Source organism: Podarcis liolepis, assembly GCF_965112155.1.
Source record: "Podarcis liolepis genome assembly, chromosome: W".
Taxonomy (NCBI): domain Eukaryota; kingdom Metazoa; phylum Chordata; class Lepidosauria; order Squamata; family Lacertidae; genus Podarcis; species Podarcis liolepis.
Window position 1 is genome coordinate 39,442,672 of NC_139568.1, and position 14,964 is coordinate 39,457,635.

A 14,964-nucleotide genomic window follows, 5' to 3' on the forward strand; every position below is an offset into this window, starting at 1 on the left:
CCTTGATTACACAAATGCAGAGTTCCCCGTTACTCTCCAAATTCACACTGCTATGCCGTTGTGATGGTGACACACCTTGGCTGTATAAATTTCTTTCCCTAAGCAACCTCTATAAATAATATGATTGCTTGCATTTGCATTGTGAGAGAGAGATAAAGTTCAGCCTTTCTCCAACAAGGAAATGAAACAACTTACCTGTTTCTCCTAGGTGCACTGAGAAGTCTTCTCCAAGGGAGAAGAATCATTACCTGGATGTCCCTGCTGAGCATCTATGCCGAAAAGGTAACCAGAGCATCTTGATTTGTTTGGGCCTCTTACAAAAGCAGGGTTTGTGAAATGAAGCAACTGACTGGTCCATGGAGTGTCTATTTACCAGGAACTGGTAAGCCTGGCAGACCGGAATCCTAGGATAGTTAGGAAGCAGAAGCTCATTCCAGGCACAGCCCCTGGAGGGAACTTTTTCTTGAAGTTTATTCATCTGACGTGACCCCCGCTAATTGATTTGCGATCCTCAATTAGCGATTTATGGCCGCCCGGCACACTTCCGCTGCGCAGCTCTCAGTCACGCCTCAGCAGAGTTTAACACAGCGGTGGAAAACTGTCACGTAGCTTGGCTTAGCTTCCAGACAAACACACACAGTACAGGTTTGTCTATTTACAGTCGTTTATTCCAACAAATCTCCGGAAAAACCAGGACTGCTTGCAGCCATGACAAAACGCTCCTTTCCCCTCACAACACAGAGTGAGAATAACAAACTCCTCCCAAACTCCTCCCAGCTTCGAAAGCTGACGTCAGAATGGTGTGGCATCATGGGAACAACTTAACCTGTTAAGTTCCAAACTCAACACCCCCCTTGCCGCACATTCTGACAAGACCCTTTTGAGTTCAACACCTTCCCCTTTGCCTTGTGCCCCTTCCCGGCATCTTTCCCAGGCACCTGTTGAACCCCTTCAACACTCCCAGAATCACACTGTGCGAATCTTGCCCACGCACTTGTTGCCTGGTATCTTTCAGGTGGAACGCCCTTTGTTGTGCGACTAGACCTTCTGGGCACAAACTCAGATGTTACCTCTGACTCACTGCCACCAGGAGATGTGTCCTCAGCATCACGGGATTCCCCCTCTGACTTAAAGCGTTTTCGAATCCTTTCCATTACACTCACAGGAGAACTGGGCTCGCTTTTGGGTGTTCTCTTAACATCTTGTGGAGAAACTACCGATACCTCCTCCTGTTCCTGACTTTGGTCAGTTACCTGATCGTCATCATCGGATTCTGAATCCTGATCTTGGACCTGGCCCTCATCACCGGGATCAGCCTCTGCCTCCCTTTCCTCCTCAGAATCAGATAGACATTCTGAGAGCACATCACGCATGACAGCAGTTTTTGACCTTTTATCCTGCTCATAGAACTCAGCGTGTTTACTGATCAGCACCTTACTCTGATCACCTGATGGAAATGCAAACCTCCATGCACGTGCTTCTGGCTCATACCCGCAGAAGATCATTTTCCGGAACTTGGATCCATCTGGCCCCTGCAAAGCAGTAGGTACCGGCACAGATGCACCTGACCCAAACATACGCAAAAAATGAATCTGGGGTTTCCTGCCATGCAACAACCTAAAGGGTGTGTCACCTACTAGTGAATTGTAGGTACGATTCCAGGTGAAGCCCACATACTTGATTGCCTCCAGCCAAAACCTTGGAGGTAACCCAGAATCTGCCAGCATCACCTGTGCAGCCTTAACCAGAGCCTGACTTCTCAGCCCTGCCACCCCCCACTGATTGGGTGAAGTCACTGTGTGACGTATCCCTTTCTTGCGAAAGAATTTCTGCAAAGCAGAACCTGTTGACTGGGCTCCTCTGTCACTTGTGACAGCTTGCACTCCGGTGGAAAACCTTTGTTCCACCTCCTCAATCCAACCTTTGATCAGCTGTGCTGCATCATCCTTGGATTTGAGACCGTGGGTCCAGGAATTCTGCGTAAAATTATCCTGCATCGTCAGCAGAAACCTGGCCCCTCCCAGACTTGGTTCCTTTACAGGACCCCACAAATCTATGTGGACCAGTTCGAAAGGTCTTGTGGTTACCCTCTCCACTTTTGGATAACTGCATCCTTTTACCTTTGCCAGTTTGCAAGTTTCACATTTCACTGCATATCCACATTCTGAGATTTTACAACCTTTGGAAACCTCAGGCAGCACCTGTAGTTCTTCTAGAGAACCATGAGCTGTTCGTGCATGCCAAGCATGGACACATGACGCATGACTTTTGATTTCAGCACGTAGAGCCTGTGCTTTCCCAACCTTTCCCTCACCCTCCAGAGGTAATTTAAGAATAAAGAGATCATTCTGCCCCTTTTTAACCTTGGCAAATATCCTCCCTCCTTTGGAGATTGTGCAGACAGTATCTTCGAAACAAACCTTAAACCCCTTTTTCAACAAATAAGGCACAGATAAAAGACAGTGGTGCATCCCAGGAACGGTACAACACTCCAACGTCTCCTGTAAAACAGACACATGCACATGTACAGAATTAGTTACATTCTTTTTCTGCCCATTTGCAAAGAGAACAGTTTTCCCAGCCGGAATTGCCTTGCAATTCCACATCTCGACAGCAGGGGTCTCTGGAATCAAATTGCAGTTTGCTGCAGAGTCAATTACAAAACAAAGCTCTGAGCCTGTCCCACAGCTGTCTTCAGACAAAGCCAGACTAGCCGTGATCTGATACGTCTCCTCACGTTGTTTTCCACGTCCTTCTCTTGCGTTCCCACGCTGGCCTCCTCTTCCAGACTGGTTCCCATGGAAAGCCGACTGATTCCCATGGAAGGTGTCCTTGAAGCCTTCCTGTGCAGCTGCCCTCGCTTTTTGTGGGCAGCCGCGACGTACGTGGTCAGCTGACTTGCAAATGTAGCAACGACGAACTTCAGTGGAAAAACACTGCCCGGGGCTCTTTTCAGCTGGCCTGGCCCTCCTTCTTCCGGAAAAACACTCCTTGCCAGAACCGCCCCCTCTGAACTCCACTCCAGCACGCACAGTGGAAAACTTTTCAAACTTGCCTTTGGAATTTTCCGCCCCCCCGACTTGCTCACCAGCGCTCCTTGAGGCTAAATCATCAGGAACAGGGGCTCCAGCCATCTCTAGGCTTTCAGCTTCCATCTGCCCTTGGCCCTCTGCTGAGTCTTCACACAGACGTTTCAGCACTCGCCAGGCCTCACACGCAGATTCAATGCTTTTCAGGTGATGCTGCAAATTAGCATGAACACCTGCTCTCAACATGCAGACCTCAGCTCTCATAGCTTTCTCTTTCTGCATTTTCTCCTCCAGAGAAACAGATTGCAGCGTCTCTGCATCTTTGTCATCTCTGTCCACCAGTTCCACTGGTTCTCTCTGGGAAATGTCCCAAACTTCCGTAGCTAAAAACCACGCTCTCACCCTTCTTGCCCAGGTATTCCACGCTTGGGCGGTGAGTTCCTCAAGCTGTTCAAACGGAGCTTGAAACACCTCCTGGCCATCTGCCATGTTCTCCCGTTCTCCCCAGACGCCCCAAGCTGTACTCACAAAATCACCAGCTCCTCTGGCGTGGAGAAACGATTCCTGCTGCTCTCAGCACCGCAGCACAGGCAAACCTTTGCGTCTTTCAGCTAGCCGCTTGCCTCAGATTCCGGCCTCCGCCTCCTGCCGTGCTTCTCTGCTCTACACCGCAGATCAAAGCTTTCGGCAGCCTCCAGTGACAGCTTTACGATCGGTGATTAAGGTTACCCATAACCTCTTGAAGTTTATTCGTCTGACGTGACCCCCGCTAATTGATTTGCGATCCTCAATTAGCGATTTATGGCCGCCCGGCACACTTCCGCTGCGCAGCTCTCAGTCACGCCTCAGCAGAGTTTAACACAGCGGTGGAAAACTGTCACGTAGCTTGGCTTAGCTTCCAGACAAACACACACAGTACAGGTTTGTCTATTTACAGTCGTTTATTCCAACAAATCTCCGGAAAAACCAGGACTGCTTGCAGCCATGACAAAACGCTCTTTTCCCCTCACAACACAGAGTGAGAATAACAAACTCCTCCCAAACTCCTCCCAGCTTCGAAAGCTGACGTCAGAATGGTGTGGCATCATGGGAACAACTTAACCTGTTAAGTTCCAAACTCAACACTTTTCAGGTCACAGAATAACAGTTCAGTGAATTCTCCAGAGTGTTTCTCTCCAGTTTTATACAAATGAACGGTGAGGGATGGATGGGAATGGCAAGAAAAGCAGGTAAGGGCAGTGGTGAGTTTATGCTCTCGGGCCCTTTTGGCAGGCCCTATTCATTCACCTTAATAAACCTGACTATGTCTGAAAAGACAATGGATTTAAAAGCTGAATTAATATATCACATAGGTTATCTTTTTTCCTATTACAGTACTTTCCGCTTCTACTGAAAGAAATACAGAGATAGAGATAGATAGATAGATAGATAGATAGATAGATAGATAGATAGATATAGATAGATAGATAGATAGATAGATAGATAGATAGATAGATGAGAGAGAGAGAGAGAGACAGACAGACAGACATATTTTTTTTCTGGGGGGACGCGGGGGGATGCATACCCCTAAACATTTTGTGAATCTAAGTTTGGCCTCATTGAGGGGCCGTGTTTAAATATGAGTAAGAAAATGAGAGTACCCCTAAACATTTTTAAAGAAAAAAAGCACTGAATAGATAGATAGATAGATAGATAGATAGATAGATAGATAGATAGACAGACAGATAGACAGATAGTCTCCAGAACCAGACTCTGGGACAGACTACAGGGTACCAATATAGATAGAAAGCTTCTGCTCTTAATTCAGGCACTCCACGCAAACACGGCTCTTAGAGTCAGGTGTAGCCGCCTAGGACACCTAACGGACCCCATTAAAACCTTCAAAGGAGTCAGGCAAGGGTGCCTATTGGCCCCTCTACTATTCAATTTCTATTTAAATAATTTAGTATCTGCACTCAATGACTCAGAACTCCACCCTCCGAAGCTCGCAAATCAGCATATTTCGGTCCTGCTATATGCCGATGAGGCAGTAATTCTATCTAGAACCCCCATTGGACTCAAAAGAGCACTAAGGAAGCTCGCAGCATACTGTGAAACTGAATGTCTCAAAATCAACTATCAAAAGACCAAGATACTCGCTTTGGGGGGGAAACCAAAGCTTAGAAGCTGGGAACTCCAAGGCCATAAATTAGAACAAGTCACAAATTATAAGTATCTAGGAATGGTGGTACAGGCCTCAGGAACCAACAAACTTCACATAAACTCCACCGGGAGCTCAGCGGAAAAAACCGCAAACTGTATCCTTAAATTTTTCAGAGCACAAGGGGGCTTCGTCATCCCCGTGGCTCTAAAATTATGCAAGGCCAAAACTTTGGCACAGCTCCTTTATGGATCCTTTCTGGGCCCGCCTTCCTCTGCTTTCTCCTCGCTTGAGAGAGTTCAATCCAAACTTCTTAGAGCTCTCCTACAAGTCCCCAGATGTGTTTCAAACGCATGGGTTAGACTAGAAACGGGGATGATGAGAGTGGAGGCTTCTATCTGCCTAACATCAATCTACAAATGGCTGACATTGAATCTGCTCCCCCGAGGGATAGCCCCATTGATCCTCTGCGATCAATTCCAGTCAGGCTGGCAGACTGCAGACCTGAACACCCTTCAGAAACTGGGTTTTGCCCCTCAAGCCCTTCTGAGCCTGGGGTTGGGCCAGGCAAAAGCCACGGTCAGGCAAAGAATCTTAGACACCGAGAGACAACAGGACTGCGCAAGGTGCCCCGACTATAAAATTTGAGAAATCGAGAGATATATAGCTGCACCGGCAGCATATCTCTTCTTTCTCGTATCTAAGAATGCAAGAAGAGCCTTTACACTCGCCAGAAGCTCGGCTCTGCCCTCGCCGGTCCTGGAAGGAGCCTTTAAAAAGTCCCATATGCTCAGAGTCTTTGCGCCTGTCCATTGGGAGAGATAGGAAGCCCAGAGCACTTCTTCTTTAGATGTCTCTTTTATGAAGAGGCACGTAGTAAGACCACTGATCCCCTGCTGGTGAGGCTCACCAACCTCCCGGAAAAGCAAAAACTTGACCTTTTCCTGTTAGGCAAAGATCAGAAGACGACCTGGATGGTCGCCAGATTCTGTGTACAGATCTGTAGGCACAGACCATCTCCCAACTCAAACTAGTTCGTTATGAAAATCCCCAAACTCGGTTCCATGGGTGACTCTGGGTCAACTCCCTGCGATAGTTTATTGTTGTACATTGTTTTTAAATTGATTGTTGTACATTTTTTTAATTCTCTGTTTTTCTTCTGTGACTGTACCCCCAAGTGCGTTTTATGAGCTGGTCTCCAACCGTAATAAATTAGATAGATAGATAGATAGATAGATAGATAGATAGATAGATAGATAGACAGACAGATAGATAACATGGACATGGGTACCTAAAGGAAGTCAGTGTGAGCAAGTGAAATGTTGAGGACTAGTAACTTGTGGCAGAGGCAGATCTAGGGCAGTGCAGCCAGTTCTGCCAAACTGGGCATCAAGCCAAGGGGGGCACTGCAGGGTGTCGCAACTATGATGTAGTGAATTGAGCAGAGCAGGTGGTGAGGCAGGGAGCTGCTGGATTTTGACCTTGCGCAGAGCGCCACTGAAATTCGAACGATCAAAGTTCCCCCCACCTCACTTGTGGGCTGATTTGCAAAGCTACAATAGGCCCCACTGCATTTTCAGGACAGTGGACTTTTTTTTAACCTATAACCACAATAATCAAGAATTATTGTTCCAGTTGCTAGAACTGAGCTGAGGGGGTCTCCTTGTACCTCTTTCCTAAAGCAAAGACATGAAGGATCTCCCTCCATGAGAACCTACCCGGACCCTGAAATAAACATCAGAGGCCCTTCTTTGTGTGCCTCCCCCACGAGAGGGCCAAAGGGTGGCAACACAAGAACGGGCCTTATCTGCAGTGGCTCCCTGTTTGTGGAATGCTTGGCTGGCACCTTCATCATACACCTTTAGGCACCAGGCAAAAAAGGGAAATAGATTCAGGAGCAGTTGACACGAATAAGGAGTACCCAGTTCCCTTTTTCTCTCTAAGCCTGACATTGTTTAAAGAAAATGTGGGGTGCATTTTTACAGGCACTTACAAGAGGGTCAATCTTGCTGAACTCAGTGGGGCTACTCAGTGAGTAAAACTGCTCAGGGTTGCACAGCTGGTCAATTAAATGTATGTGTTTTAGCTGATTGACCACTTAATTTCTTAAATTTGGCAAAAACTTGCCCCTGGGTAAAAAGTATTCTGAAAGATGCTTAAGCTTTCCTTTTTCTTGGGTACACAGGTGTACACCTGTAAACAGGTGCCCTATTGTGTTAGAACACGTGCAAGACAGGAGCATGGTCTTGTGTGACCCACATTGTTCCCCATTGGGACCTTCAATGTGAACAGAAGAAGTTGCCTCCTATCCGGAGAGGACACTTGAAGGCACAGTGGAACCTTGGGTCTCAAATGGCTCAGTTGACGAACAAATCGGAACCCGAACGCCGCAAACCCAGAAGTTAAATGCTTTGGTTTGCAAACTTTTTTCGAAAGCCGAATGCCCAAACAACATTTGCATTGGTTCAGAGTCCAGATCCCACCTGAGCTTGTGGACTAACATCGCGAAACGCGACCAGTAGTTTCTGACGGACAGGCTTCCCTGCTTGCACCCCACCAGCTCCCGTCTCGTCACGCTTTGCTCCACCTCGCTGGAGAACATCGCGTCCATCCCTTGGTAGAATTTCTTAAGATCTTTCAATGCATCATTCTGCGTCGCCATTAGGGGCCTGATCCATTCACGCGCCCCATCCTGCAGATGTCCCACAATGTAAGCCACCCTCTCCCCGTCATCAGCAAAGTCATTTTTCTGCAATTCCAAAGCGTACTGAATTTCCGTTCGGAAGGCATTGTAGTCTTGGGGCTTTCCACCAAACTTGTATACCAGCCCCTGAACCTTCCTCCCTATCGGAGTGGCTCTGACCTGTGCATCCTGAACCCGTCTCTCCTCCAGCCGCGCCGTCAGCGTAGCTACATGCGCCTCCAGGTCTCGGTTCCTCTCGACCAGACCTCGCACCAGGGCTTCTTGCTCTGTCCCTCCGGCCGGCTCTGTTTGGCTCTGTCCCTCCGGCCGGCTCTGTTTGCTGCCTCTCCGGGGCTGCGCACAAGCAACGTCAGGGACTGACGGATTGCTGTAATGGTTCTAGGGGTTGCTCGTGCGTAAGCTTGTCCCAACACCTGGCTGGGTTGCCTGAGTGAACCTTTCCTGTCCGAGCAGCCACTCACCCGTGGCTGTCTCAATCGCTGGCAGAATCTGTCAGTGGGCGTTTCTTAAACTTCTTCCAGCAAAGAAGCTCTTTGACACCCAGTCTCCTCCTACTCTTCCTGCGCGGAAGCCTTCTGCGCAAGGAGGGCGTAGGCAGCGGAGGACTCTTCCTCTCCCCGCTGGTCCCCGGCAAGGAGTCATGGGACCGCCTCGCCGATTCCCCCATCTGCCCCCCTTCTCCACTGGAGCTACGCTGATTCCCTACCCCAGAAGATGGGCTGGCTCTCCCACTCCCGGGACGCTCTCTGGGATCCCTTTGGAGCTTGCTCTCTCCCTTGGACACTGATGGCAGTTCCCTGACAGGAGTCAAACGTTCTTTTGGAAGCCGAACGTCCAGTGGGGCTTCCATGGCTTCTGATTGGCTGCAGGAGCTTCCTGAGGTCAATCAGAAGCCGCACTTTGGTTTCCAAACGTTTCAGAAGTCAAATGGACTTCTGGAACGGACTCCGTTCGACTTCCAAGGTACGACTGTACAGTGGAACCTCGGTTGTCGAACATAATCCGTTCCGGAAGACCGTTCGACTTCCGAAACATTTGACAACCAAGGATCAATTGCCGATCGGCAAATTCTTTTTTAAAAATGGAGTTCCGTTCGACTTCCGAGGTGCATTCAAAAATGGAAGCATTCGCTTCCGGGTTGTCGGCGTTCAGGTTCTGAATTGTTCGGCTTCCGAAGTATTCAACAACCAAGGTTCCCCTGTAATGCTTTTTATAGAGTGGGACTGTAGGAGGCACTGGGGATGAGTCTATGGAACCAAGCGGGCAGCAGCCCCAGAAAGTTTGGGAACCACTGGCTTAGAAGTCCAGAGTATGGTACAGGCAATCCTCGTTTTGCCTAAGGGTTTAGTTCCGGACCTCTGTGCAGCTTGGCGGACCGCATGTTCACTCCTTTTTTCACTCCTTTTTGTGACGTCTATATGACGTTTTAGGGCTATTTCTGGGTTTGGAGCCCTGCATGTGACCAATATGAGGAACAAAATCAGATGAGCTTACGAAAATAAACTCATGAGAGTTTAGCATATTATGCTTGTCACAAATACACACACACACACACACACACACACACACACACACACACAAACACACACACACTCAACAAATGAAAAGAAAAAGCCATATGTTTTAACTTTATTCTCTTCTTTGGAGTTCTTAGTGTTAAGAAATATGATGAGATGCTACTTGAAATGTGTTTTACATGCAGTATTTCTTTTGATCAACATAACACCACAATGTGCAACTTACCTAGCATAAAAGTGTTGTCATGTGTGTCATTTAAACCTCTTTTTAGGACTGCCATAATCACTTCCCTGACTTTACCTTACTAGATTGCCAAAACACACAAGTTGGCCCTCGTGCTTCTGCTTTATTTGGGTTCCCAACTTACTATAACTATGTTTAAAAAATACAATATGCATTTAAACATGACATTCTTGCTTTTGTCTTGAGAAACTTTATTTGAAAAGTTATCAGTCACGATTACAATTAGATGGTATAGCAATAACTGCAGAAATCAGTTTCTTGCACAACAGCAATTATTATTTGCTAAAGTAATAGTTCTGCTGCTCTGGTTCGCCAGAAGCGGCTTACTCATGCTGGCCACATGACCTGGAAGCTGTACGCTGCCTCCCTCGGCCAATAAAGCGAGATGAGCGTCGCAACCCCAGAGTCGGCCACGACTGGACCTAATGGTCAGGGGTCCCTTTACCTTTACCTTTTTCTCTCTAAGCCTGACACTTGTTTAAAGAAAATGTGGGGTGCATTTTTACAGGCACTTACAAGAGGGTCAATCTTGCTGAACTCAGTGGGGCTACTCAGTGAGTAAAACTGCTCAGGGTTGCACAGCTGGTCAATTAAATGTATGTGTTTCGGAAGTCGAATGGACTTCCGGAACGGGTTACATTCGAGAACCAATGTACCACTGTACTATCAAATTCCAAATCCACATGAAAAAACCCCTCAGCATTCTAGCAGATTCCTTACAGGACTATAATTCCACACTGTATATATCACAATAAGAGACAGCATGCCTTCAACACATGGGCATCCAGTTCCTTAAACTGCATCAAGTCCATCAGTACCGATTTCCCATCAGATTGTTTCTGGGACAGAGTTGATCCTTGTTCTCCTTTCCTCTTGAAAGGCTACAAAATGGTTATCCTTGGGATGAGACAATATGTACATTAAAACATATATTGCAATGCCCACCATCCCTGACCATTAGCCATGCTGGCTGAGACCATCTGTATGGCCACAGATTGCCCGTCCCTGATATTTTATTTGTATGGGTTTTCCACACACATCTGCTCAGCTTCTGTGAGAACAGGATGCTTGAATAGTTGGGCCATTGGCCTGATCCAGCAGGCTCTTTTTATGTTCTTACGTTAGAGGTATGCTGCCTTTGTGCAGGGCTGTTCCACTTACCTCTCATGTTCAAGCCATAATAAACGAGTGGGTGCCTGAGCATGTGCAGAGTGCCACCCTCCCTCAGTGGTGAAATAAATAATCACTACTTTTACTTGAAGCCCTGATAGCCATCGCACCCAGCAGCTCTGGTATGTTTCGTGCACACAATAGAGCACCCTTGATGGATCAAGACCGATGAGACAATGCCACGTTGTGTTTCTGTTCCGTAGAAGTTGCTTCAACTTTTGTGCACGCAATTTCTGCTTTGGATGGAGACCTTGGCATTATGATAAGAGTAACAGGAACAGCACTTACGGCGCCAAAACAAAAGTGAAAGCAGAACAAGTTTGGACAAAACAGCACAGCAGTGTGTCAAAGTTCCCTGGAGTCCCAATTGCACATTTCCTCCCCTGCCAGGTAGATTTCGGCAATTCATAGTCTATGTTTTATGTGGATCTGCCCACATATAATTAATGGAAAGGTCCATCTCCTGTTCCCATTGCCGATTGATATAAGAGGTGTGCTCAGTTTGTTTTTAGGGCGTCCTTCTTTTTGCAGGGAATGGGGTGTAGTATTTATTGGTATTAATTCCTATACTATTTTCATCATCATCATTTATTACTTATACCCCGTCCATCTGGCTGGGTTTCCCCAGCCACTCTGGGAGGCTTCCAACAAAATATTAAAAATACAATAAAACATCAAACATTAAAAACTTCCCTAAACAGGGCTGCCTTCAGGTATCTTCTAAAAGTATAAGTTATATATCATTCATAATTCCACTTCATATCATTTTCATATAATTTAATTGTGATATTATGTTTTCAATACAGTGGTACCTTGCTTCTCGAACTTAATCCGTTCCGGAAGTCCATTCGCCTCCCAAAACCATTTGAAAACCAAGGCGCAGCTTCCGACTGGCTGCAGGAGCTTCCTGCACTCAAGCGGAAGCCGCGTCGGACGTTTGGCTTCCGAAAAACTGGAACACTCACTTCTGGATTTGCGGCGTTTGGGAGCCAAGCCGTTTGACTACCAAGGTACAACTGTAAGTCTGATTGAATTTGGTGGGGCTTACTCTCAGGCAAGTGGGTTTAGAATTGCAGCCTAAAGCAGCTTTGGAGGCTGGCTGTGTCCACACTATGAACTTAGGACTTGCCTGCACCAGAGCAGAATTTGCAGTCTAGAGTAGATTTGCATCACCCTGTCTCCCCATGAATATATGGGCCTTCAGATGAGATACTTCCCACCCCATTGTTCTCCTGGGCCTTTTGCCCTTTAAATTCAGGGTTTTTCAGTCCTCAGAAAGTCCAAAATGGGCATGATCGAGAAACCCCTTTGCACGTAGTACAAGAAACATGTATTAGTGCTGAGCCCCAGAATAAATTTCCCCCATCATATTTGGGAGACAGATAAAACTACAACAAAAGATTATTATTTCTTTTTCTTACAGAGGAACAGCGCAATTCTATGTGTCTTTGCTTTAGGAAAGACCTCTAGGAATTTCTGGCTACAAATCAAAACGTAGCCACCATGCTGAAAATAATGCAGGGCCTACCGTAGCTTTGCAAATAAGGCCACAAGTGACTAGCCCTCAACATTTCACTTGTTCGCCTTGACCTCATTAAGTAGAGAAGTGTACTGTCATTTTGTGACAGAGACGTTTCCTCCAAGGCAACTGTCCTAGAATGCCAGTCTGCAAAATTTGCCAGTCACCATTAAGTAGATATCTCATTCGCGAAGTCAGTTGTTTCATTTCACAAATGCTGTTTTTGTAAGAGACCCAAACAAATCGGGATGCTCTGCTTACCTTTTGGCGTCGATGCTCAGTGAGGACGTCCGGGTGATGATTGTTCAACTTTGAAGATTGGGTATTGCTGCAGGAGTCTCTGTTTCTCTCGAGGTAAATGATTCCTTAGCTATTACATTATTTCGAGAGGGTGGAGGAAATGCTTGTGCTTTCGGTTTAGAGAGCGAGGGGGAATTCTGGGGAATTCAAGCAAAGAACGAAGCGTCAAAAGAGAGCTTTGTGGCTTGAGTATGACTTGATCTCAGGCCAGACAGATCAACCATATGTGGCCAGTTTACAAGCCCCCCTACCCCTGGTACCCTTTCTCCCTGTATTGCTGCTCCAGAACTTTTCACTGCTTAGAAATGTAGGACACAATATTGGATTGTCGGAGCGGTTGGATTCCTATTGGATCGGTTAGCCTAGGCTTAGCAGAGTGAGCAGGGCAGGCAGCCCCTAGTGCCGTATTTACATGTAAGCTAAACAAGCTATAGTTTAGGGCCCCACTCTCTTGCCCCCCCCCCAATTTAAAGGAAATAAAACCTGGATGTACATTTCCAAAATATAAGGTAAAAAAAAACCAAAAAATCTACAGACAGCAACAGTGTTTTGTGTTGTGTAGGGACCCGGGTGGTGCTGTGGTCTAAACCACTGAGCCTCTTGGGCTTGCCGATCAGAAGGTTGGCGGTTCGAATCCCCGCGACGGGGTGAGCTCCCGTTGCTCGGTCCCTACTCCTGCCAACCTAGCAGTTCGAAAGCACGTCAAAGTACAAGTAGATAAATAGGTACCGCTCCGGCGGGAAGGTAAACGGCATTTCCGTGTGCTGCTCTGGTTCGCCAGAAGCGGCTTAGTCATGCTGGCCACATGACCCAGAAAAACTGTCTGCGGACAAATGCCGGCTCACTCGGCCTATAGAGCGAGATGAGCGCGCAACCGCAGAGTCGTCCGCAACTGGACCTAACGGTCCGGGGTCCCTTTACCTTTTAGCCATCACAAATAATACTGCTTTCTCTCAAAGTTGACACCTTTCACGAAAACTGATAAGTTACCTGTTGTAGGGAATCATTTCTCCTCTTTTCTTAATCCAAACCCACACTTTTAAGCCACTTACTTAAGCAAACTTAGACAAATTCTTTTCGAAGCATAACAAGGGTTGAGAGGAGGGCTAGATGTTACCTGGTTTTCAAAATCGTGATAGAGCACCAGCTGAATTTTGCAATGTACCAATATATCACCATGTCTGCAATCAGAATGGAGCTATGTAGAGGCACTAGCTGGCTTCACAGTTTGTCCCGCATGGTGATTTTTGCATAGAGCACACACACATACTCTAAGGCTGGGCAATGTATCAATACATTTGGGGGTGAGGAAATAAGTTTGAAGTCCACAGCATGGTAACAGTGCCATAATATTAATCACAATGTGTGTGCGTGCCGTGTAAAAAACCATTATGTGGGAAAAACCGTGAAGCCAGTCATCGCTTCTCTCATGGTTCCTTCTGTCCCTGTTGCTCTGCACTATAAAATAACAGTTGTAAGTGTGTTAAAGCTAAGTAAAAATGTATCTGTTTTAGACCCTTAAGTAGCAGCAGTTTTCAGGACCTTACCCCCTTCACCTCTACATAGAGAACCCCTAGATATGCCTCTGCGCGTAGTAATAATAATAATAATAATAATAATAATAATAATAATAATAATAATAATAATAATAATAATTTATTATTTGTACCCCGCCCATCTGGCTGGGTTTCCCCAGCCACTCTGGGCGGCTTCCACAGAAACCAAAAAACACTAAAATATCATACATTAAAAGCTTCCCTGAATAGGGCCGCCTTAAGATGTCTTCTGAATGTCAGGTAGTTGTCCATCACCTTGACATCCGATGGGAGGGCATTCCACAGGGCGGGCGCCACCACCGAAAAGGCCCTCTGCCTGGTTCCCTGTAGCTTCGCTTCTCGCAATGAGGGAACCGCCAGAAGGCCCTCGGCGCTGGACCTCAGTGTCCGGGCAGAACGATGGGGGTGGAGACGCTCCTTCAGGTATACTGGGCCGAAGCCGTTTAGGACTTTAAAGGTCAACACCAGCACTTTGAATTGTGCTCGGAAACGTACTGGGAGCCAATGTAGGTCTTTCAAGACCGGTGTTATGTGGTCTCGGCGGCCGCCCCCAGTCACCAGTCTAGCTGCCGCATTCTGGATTAGCTGTAGTTTCCGAGTCACCTTCAAAGGTAGCCCCACGTAGAGCGCATTGCAGTAGTCCAAGCGGGAGATAACTAGAGCATGCACCACTCTGGCCAGACAGTCCGCGGGCAGGTAGGGTCTCAGCCTGCGTACCAGGTGGAGTTGGTAGACAGCTGCCCTGGATACAGAATTGACCTGCGCCTCCATGGACAGCTGTGAGT

General features: G+C 47.1%; 1 protein-coding gene across 1 annotated transcript; it reads right to left on the reverse strand.

The window, feature by feature from the left end:
* Positions 1–495: 495 nt before the first annotated feature.
* LOC310697849 (uncharacterized protein) lies at positions 496–3,610 on the reverse strand. Its single transcript, XM_083484471.1, has 2 exons — positions 2,121–3,610; positions 496–899 (listed from the first exon to the last, which is right to left on the reverse strand). The coding sequence occupies exons 1-2, from the start codon at positions 3,516–3,518 to the stop codon at positions 843–845; spliced, it is 1,455 nt and encodes a 484-aa protein (XP_083340597.1). The 5' UTR covers positions 3,519–3,610; the 3' UTR covers positions 496–842.
* Between the last annotated feature and the right edge of the window lie 11,354 nt (positions 3,611–14,964).